Source organism: Pungitius pungitius, chromosome 12 (genome assembly GCF_949316345.1).
Source record: "Pungitius pungitius chromosome 12, fPunPun2.1, whole genome shotgun sequence".
Taxonomy (NCBI): domain Eukaryota; kingdom Metazoa; phylum Chordata; class Actinopteri; order Perciformes; family Gasterosteidae; genus Pungitius; species Pungitius pungitius.
In genome coordinates, this window is record NC_084911.1 from 19035415 (window position 1) to 19043723 (window position 8309).

General features: G+C 43.9%; 1 protein-coding gene across 1 annotated transcript in view; it reads left to right on the forward strand.

Annotated features, from left to right (window-relative positions):
• cpt1a2b (carnitine palmitoyltransferase 1A2b) overlaps positions 1-6488 on the forward strand; it is a 29620-nt gene extending 23132 nt beyond the window's left edge. Inside the window, exons 12-19 of the mRNA XM_037476414.2 lie at positions 200-305; positions 1209-1325; positions 3225-3389; positions 3478-3606; positions 3688-3843; positions 3923-4036; positions 4107-4199; positions 4821-6488. Coding sequence (XP_037332311.2) covers positions 200-305; positions 1209-1325; positions 3225-3389; positions 3478-3606; positions 3688-3843; positions 3923-4036; positions 4107-4199; positions 4821-4949 — 1009 coding nt within the window. The 3' untranslated portion in view covers positions 4950-6488. The remainder of the gene's footprint in view (positions 1-199; positions 306-1208; positions 1326-3224; positions 3390-3477; positions 3607-3687; positions 3844-3922; positions 4037-4106; positions 4200-4820) is intronic.
• The last annotated feature ends 1821 nt before the right edge of the window (positions 6489-8309 follow it).

Sequence of the window (8309 nt, forward strand, 5' to 3'; positions counted from 1 at the left end):
AAGGGAGGAGAAAGCCAAAAGGGTTGGAGGCTGTAAATCTTCCGATTTTATCACAATTTGAGCCGAGGGGGCACTTTTTTGTAAATATATATTTTTAATGAAATGTAACACTGGTGTTTGAACATTATTTGTGCACATTTCTTAATGTTTTTCTCTTGTAAATCACAGATGCTACTGCCTTGCGTTTCTCCTCCATCAGGTGGTTTGATAAATCCTTCTCCATCGTGATCTACAAGAATGGGAAGAGTGGACTGAATGCTGAGCATTCCTGGGCAGATGCACCGACAGTGGCTCATCTTTGGGAGGTGTGTGTGTGGGGGGGTGTGGTCAGGTGGTCTCACAATTAACTAAAGACAAGTGCGCCTTTTATAATCCGGAGCGCCATATATATGGATCAATTGGTTGATCCATACTGGTTAACGAGGATCCATTGGAGGGAAAGTCTGGTGCCAGCAGCCGCGGTAATTCCAGCTCCAACAGCGTGTATTAAAGCTCGTAGTTAAAAAGCTGGTAGTTGGATCTCGGGATCCAGCTGAAGGTCCGAGGCGCCACCGTCTGTTCCAGCGCTGCCTCTCGGTGCAAGATGCACCAAAGCATTTACCAAGAATGTTTTCATTAATCAAGAACGACAGTTGGAGGTTCAGAGATATTGTTAATATCCACATTAACGTTTGAACAACGTTACCATGGGAGTGAAGAGTTTTCAGAACGCTTAATAACGTTTGATTTAGCACAGCCCGATCTAGTGGATGCATAACGTTTTACTGCAGTATCTTCTATGCGCCTTATAATCCAGGTGCCCTATATAGGAAAATAGTTCTAAAATAGGTGATTCATTGAAGGTGTGTCTTATAATCCAGTGCGCCTTAGTCGCGAAAATACGGTAATCATTTTACTCAATAAACCGCGGCCCACTGCTGATGTGGCTGATTTCTGATGAGCCACCAATAAGTCAACCGAGACTTCTGCTGGCGATGAAGCACTTCTGCCTTGATAGACTTTGAGGAAACTTGGTAATTTATCCCGTTGTCAGCAGTTTATGAGGATGTGAAGTTATTGTCTGTTCAGAACCATCAATTATTGTCTGCTGCTCGGAAGAGGCCTCCAAAGCAAACAAAAAAATGAACAAACGTGGGGTTATTTCAATAGTCTTGTGTGTCCAGCGTGTTTATGTCTGTCCACGTGAGCGTGTCCCTTCCCTTCTCCAGTACACGCTGGCCACAGACGCCTTCCAGCTGGGCTACACCGAGGACGGGCACTGCAAAGGCGACGTGGACCGCTCGCTGCCTCCTCCCCAGAGGCTCGCCTGGGACATCCCCTCAGAGGTACGTGCAGGCCTCTGGCGGCCCCCCCCCCTGGCTTTACTTAACAAAGCAGTGCGCACACGAGATTTAGGAGGAGCTTGCAGGCTGCTATGCATTAGTGTAGTTTTTCCCAATCGCAGAGTCCACCTGGCACACCTTGGTGGAACGCTGTTAATGTCCACTAGCCATCTTGTTTTTGTCTCATTGTGCTCTGCCAAAGAAAAATATCAAAGCGCATTTGGCAGAGATTTAGCGCGATATCGGCTGTTTCTGCATCGCATATTGATTTATGTCAATCCGCCCTCCTCGTATGTCCACCTTCACGTTTGATCTTCTCCTTATCTCCGATACCTTCATGGGAGCCTCTGCAGTCAGCAGCCATTTCAAATATAGTCCAAAGATTGAACCCGACGTCGTCTGAAATGCTTTCCTCTCTCGAAGTCTGTTTTCAGATGTTTTTTTTTTTTTTACTTGATCTAAATCCAGGTTAACAAATACAGGAAATAACTTCATCCGGTTTCCTTTGAAACTGTGATGTGGCTGCCAAAGTCATTACCCAGGAAAGGAGGCAGGTATCCGTGACCAGTTTGCGTCTAATTGATCATCCGGTTAAAAGAAAAGGCATTAAACTCAGTAGTAAAACCTTTTTTGCTCCATTCTGAAGGATATAGCCAGCAATGGCTCTCACGTGTCTGGTGATAGTCATTCTGCACGTAAAATTTTCCCATCTTTTCACAGGTTTGGAAAAGTTTTTTGATTATTTGTATCATAACTAGCTGGGATTTGTGACAAAGAGTGATGTGTTGTGGATCAGTTCCGCTGAAAGGAGAAGTAAATGATAAACGAGTGGAATCTGCCGTTACTGCACTGGGAGGAACAGAGTCATGGAAAACCTGGGAAAGTCATAGAATTTAGTTTTATTGGTTTTTAAAGAGACGTTCAAAATTGAATTAGGGCGCTCTCATACTCGCAGCGCAAATAATTGGCGCCGTGTTTGTGTGAACTGAGAGGTTTGGTGGCCGTAAACGGTAACAGTAGCTCAGGAATCATCCTCTGTGCCAGGGGCGGGGGCATTTAACCGTGGTTCTCTACAAATGGAAAGGTGCATGTCATGAGTTACGACAAAGACCCAGGACGAGGTCAGAATGTGAGTGATGTGGAGGCGGGACGTCGGATATTTCCAACATGGGAGCGCCATTAACGAGCCGTGCTAACAGAAGCATCTATGGGAAGCTACTACAGGAACCATCGGAGGGCGACTGCTTGTCATTGAGCTGCAGACACGTGACTCATAGCTGGCAACTTTTCAAAAAACCTTGGAGGGACATTTTGCAGCGGGGGACCAAAACTTTGCCTTCGCCGAAGGTCCACCCCACGAAAATAGGTTTGAAGAGATGTTTATTCCTGCATTCTGGTGGTGTGTTTGGACCCTGGAGGATTCCACCGTTGAAGGACTGAACACTGCTCCACATGTCGCAGTACAAGAAGGAAATGTTTATTTTGCAAAGCATAACATTCTATAAGGCGCCCTTCCCCTGGGGGCCCCCCAGGAGAGTTGAGTACTCCCACAGTTAAAATGGATGCTATTAGGATGTTTATTAAACCTGGTCTCTATTGTCTTATGTAACTAACTAAGAACAGTCCTTTGATCTGCAGCGACAACTTAAATGCTCACTTGCTCTTTAGCTCAGGAACTTCTTCTTGACAGATGGCCATTGTTCTGTGAGGGATAAGAAGGAAGCAATCGCCCCAACAACATTTTGCAAGAGGCCCTCGTATGATGACATTATAATTCTCCAGAGTCGTTTTCACTGAGAAGAACTCCCAGCTAGTGATTAAATCGTCTGCCAGAACATTGTGTTGAGTCCAAATGATAACTTGGGTCCACATTTTGAAGTGTCTCTCTTTTGCCCCTCCCAGGTTCAGGCTCAGGCATCCAGTTCTCTGGCCGTGGCCCAGGCGCTGGCGGACGATGTGGACTGCCACGTGTTTCCCTTCAGGGAGTTTGGAAAAGGCCGCATCAAGAAGCTCCGTGTCAGCCCCGACGCGTTCATACAGATCGGCCTGCAGCTGGCATACTTCAGGGTTAGTGCATATTGAGATGGTGACAAGTCGAGCTTTTATTATTTTGATCAACTTTGCAGTCTTCAAATGTGATTTATCCCCCCCACAGGACCGTGGTGGCTTTTGTCTAACGTACGAGGCGTCCATGACCCGTCTGTTTCGGGAGGGCCGGACGGAGACCGTGCGGTCCTGCTCCAATGAGAGCAGCGCCTTCGTCAGAGCTCTGGAGAACAGAGAGGTACATCATGTCTGACGTCTTGCTCAAGTCCAAAAAACAATCCCGACTCTTTAACAGTCATCTTGTTGTTTGTTTCGACAGGCAGAGGACCAATGCAGGCGTCTCTTCCAACTGGCCTCCGAGAGGCACCAGAACCTCTATCGGATGGCCATGACCGGAGCCGGGATCGACAGACACCTCTTCTGTCTGTACGTGGTGTCCAAATACTTGGGCGTGGACTCGCCCTTCCTCCAAGAGGTGAGCTTCTGCTTTCCTTAGGTGGTCCCTCTCTTTGGCGGGAGCGACGGGTTGTGTGACCTCGTCCTCCCTCTTCCAGGTGCTGTCAGAGCCGTGGCGTCTCTCCACCAGCCAGACCCCGGTGCAGCAGATGGAGCTGTTTGACCTGAAGAACCACCCCGACTTCATTTCGCTGGGGGGCGGGTTTGGACCGGTGAGTGGCGCTCGGTCTTTCCTAAAGGTGTGTGTGTGTGTGTGTGCCTCACTTTCACCTTTGTGGTCAGGTTGCCGATGATGGTTACGGGGTTTCGTACATCATCGTGGGCGAGGACATGATAAACTTCCACGTGTCGTCCAAACACTCGTGCAGCGAGACGGTAAGTAGACCTCCTCCCTCCCTCAGTGTTTGCTGTGTAATGATGAAGTTCTGGTTCTGACTCGTACTCTGGCACAAGCAGGACATTTAGTTGGCTTTTTGCAAAAGCTTTTTTAGACTTGCATATTTATTTCCCACATCTAGTATGTTAATAGCTGAAGGAGTAGCCTACATTCCAAGCGCAAGACCGAGAACTAGTGTGTAGCATCACTTTGAAACCACTCTTGCATAATCAGCTTCCTCTTTGTCTCTACCACAAACTGCAGAATGAATGAAATGGTCTCTTTTGGTCAGTTTAACACTTCCCCTTTCACTGAAATCACTGAGGGGGACCAATGAGCCTTGGCCATCTCAGATTTATATTGGTCTTTGCATAGATGTAGCAGCCGATTAGTTACAGGAATTTGCTTCTAAAAAGTCACATGTCCTAACCCTCCAAAGAAAAATACTGTTCCGTAGGTCATTATTCCCAATTGGATTACCTTTTTGTACTACTGTGATGATCCGATAAAACTGAAAGAACATTCTAAATCAAAACTTGACATCACAGATCTGTCTTTGTTCCCCCGTCTCCATGCCCACGATGCTCTCCTTTAAACACCGGATACTTTCTCCACGTTAGGACTCCCACAGGTTTGGAGTGCAGATAAGCAAAGCTCTCAAAGACATCATGAATCTCCTCGCCGACCCCAAAACCCTGCCGTCCTCCAAGGTTCAACAAGCCCAGCCGCAGTCCAAGAAGCAGCTCTGAATGCGGCGGGAGAGCACACTCGGAGTAAATACCCCCCCCCCCCCCCCCCAAAAAAAATACAGCTGGGTGAAGAAAGCACCAAGAGCACATAATCTAGATTCTGTAACGGCGTTTTTCTACTGACAGAAGAGGGTTCAGTGAGCGCTCCTCTAAAACGCTTGATGAGCGGATGTGTTGGGACTCGCCCCCCCCCCCCCCCCCCCCCCCGGCGTTGTCTGTTTGATCTGTGACACCTGCACACAATGTGCCATTCTGATCCGGGCATTAACAAAGGCTTTTCATGTTGGGGGTTTACAGCATTTAAAAATACTTGGTTTTATAATTTCATAGAGATGAAAGTGAGAGCTCTCTGAGAATATAAAACAGGTGATTTTAATTTATTTTATTTTTTTAAATAAAGAGGGATCAAAGTTCATCTAGTAGGAAGTTGTTATGACAGAAGCAGACTAAGAGACGGACTGTCTCAAAGCATTAAGGTCTCAACAAACATGATTACTGTCACTTTAGTTTGAGAGTCTTTAGTAAAAGAGTCTTGATGGCTTCTGGAAGGGTTTTATTTGGGAGTGTCAGTTTTTAGGTCGTTGCCCTTTTCGGTTCAGTTCAAATGCCATGATTGCTTAAAAATGTGATTGCTTACACCCCCCCACACCCACACACACACACAGCCCCACCCCCACACACACGTTTTGTGTTAGCTACTCCAGATTATACTGATCTATAAATCCTATAAACTATGAGAAAGTCATTGTGTTAAAGGGAACGGTACAGTTGATGCCCACAGTGTGGACTCTTTTTGACCCTGAAAAGGACAAAGACGCAGTAAGAGCTTTACCACAAACGAGATTTAGATTTACAGGCACAAAATAATACTAATTGTCATTACTTTGTTTGCCACTTTCTAATACTCCCACAATGACTTGACCCCTTTTTGTAAGATGTAAGATACTCAGTTCTGCCTGAAGTATTCATTCAGTAAAACAATTTCAATGCAATATCCTGTCTGCTATATTTAGTATTTTATTTTTTATAAATCAATGCAATTGCCTGCGTGTGTCTGTTATTTCCTGATCCATCTCATGTGTGCTGGTAAAACAACAGATGCATTAAGTGCTTTTTAAGTTGCCAACCTTTACACTGTGTATTTAAATATACAGAGATTGCCTTAATATTTTAAGTGTCAATGTTATGTTGTCAACTTTATCCAGTAATATGAGATGGAATCAGCTGACTGTCAGCAGTTTGAACAGTTTTGTGTGCAATTGTGAAACTTAACATTAGCTCCACCTTACTTGATTTTGGGATACATTTTTATTGTTTTCTTATCTTATTGCAGGATATTTTTTTCAGTTTGATAATGAACATTTAACTTTTGACTTTGTTGCTATTGTGCATCATGTTTTTTTTTCTACACACTGTTAGTGTTTTTTCGGTCAATGGTTTTCCTGAAAAATATGTTTAAATGTCAATTGTTGGCTTTATGATGGAGGCCATTTATAGTTTGTGATGGTTATGTGAAATAAAACACTTATTGACCCCAGACTTTTCTTTGGGTCTTTATTAGTGAATAACTACCAAGTAATAAAGATTAATGTGTTATTTTTTGTGTAATTAATTAAACATTTTTTACGCATTTTTACACGTATTTTTTGCACCGCGGAACGTTTCTCACTGGATGAGTTTCGGGGGGACCGATTATACTGGAGCACCAACTAGCGTCCATGACTTCAGACAACAACAAACCACAGTGAACATGAACGAAGAAGTTGACGAGACCGTGTCGGGTGGCCCCGTGAATGGGAAATCTAATTATAATAAACACACGGATGGAAGCGTCGATAAGAGCGTGGTTGTGTGCAAGCTGTGCAACAAGGAATTCACATCGAGCCTCAAGTATCACCTCAACGCAACACAATTAGCAGCTAGCGTGGACGTACAAGGACCCACACCCAACCCACACTGCACCAGATGACTGGTTTAAGGACCAGGGTAACTAAGTCCACGTCTGAAAAAATAACCAATGTTCTGAATGTACTTGAAAGTATTGGTCTACTTAAAAAAACCTAGTTTACAGAAGGTCTACTTACCTTTAGGCTACCGGAATTTCTGAAAGTACTATATTTCTAAAAATGCTATTTCTACACTTGTCTGCTGGAATTGGTTGAACAAAAATAAAAATACATGTGAAAAAAATTACTTCTCACTGTTCTCAGGTCAAATATTTATGCAATTAAAATGCGATTAATTTTGATTAATTAATTACAAAGCCTCTAATTAATTAGATTTTATATATTATATATATATATTGACCTTACATATATTTTTTTGTAATAACTTTTTACCTATTTAAAAAAAATCTTTTCTTTTTTGACCCTACATATTTTGACTTTTTTCACAACATTTTTTTTTCCCATGACATGACTGGAATGATCTTAGATGGAGCAACCTACAGGTCCCTGTCACTAATGCCAAATGCCCCAAATTTCTGTACTTTAAACCTTATCTGGGTTCAACCCTCAAGGGACATGGTGGCTCTTCCTAAATCCTTTTTTAGTTTTGGGTAACTGACATTTATAAAAAATCATAATGGGATATTGCCCCAGAGACGGATTGGTGCATCTTGGAGGATCAACCATGCTATTCATCCTTCCTGCATTGGTAAAGGCACAAGTGAGTTGAATTTGAATGTAACAGAGAATTGGAGGGTGGATGCACTAAAAAGGGTAAACAAATCTACACCCTGTGCCAGACTGTCAGTTTAAGGTTGTCCACAGGATGCCCTGAAGTAGACAAACGTGATTGTCTTGAAAAAGGCCCTCAGAGGCTGTAATAAGTTTCATGTCAGTGTGACCACTGAATGAGACACATCTGCTCATCTTTACTGACTCATCCGGCCTTCTTTCCCGTCAAAAAGGTGGAACCCTATAGGCTACGTAGCATGGCTAACAAGTGCTAGAAGCTTAATTAGCAATTAACATCAAATTTAGTCAATTAATCATTCAAAAGATTCTTCATCATTCTTGACAATGCCATCATAACTCAAGTGAACGCGCCTTGTGTTTCTGCATAACCTCCAGGGTTCACTTCTCTGAAACAACCAGTGGGGACAATGCCCCCACAACTACCTCCACGGTAGTGCGCTCAAGACTTGGCAGGAGTGGGATTTGAACCCACTGGCGGCACTTACAGAGGCTTTCGGCTCCTTCTTGCACCCCTACACTACCAGTCCTGGTCACATATTGCCAACTTTGATTCTTCTATTAAACCTTGAGCATGTGAGTTAAACTTTAAAACTCTTTTAATTGCTATTTCCACATCTGGGCTTGAATCCACAACCTTCAAATGCATTGCAGGCTTGTGGCA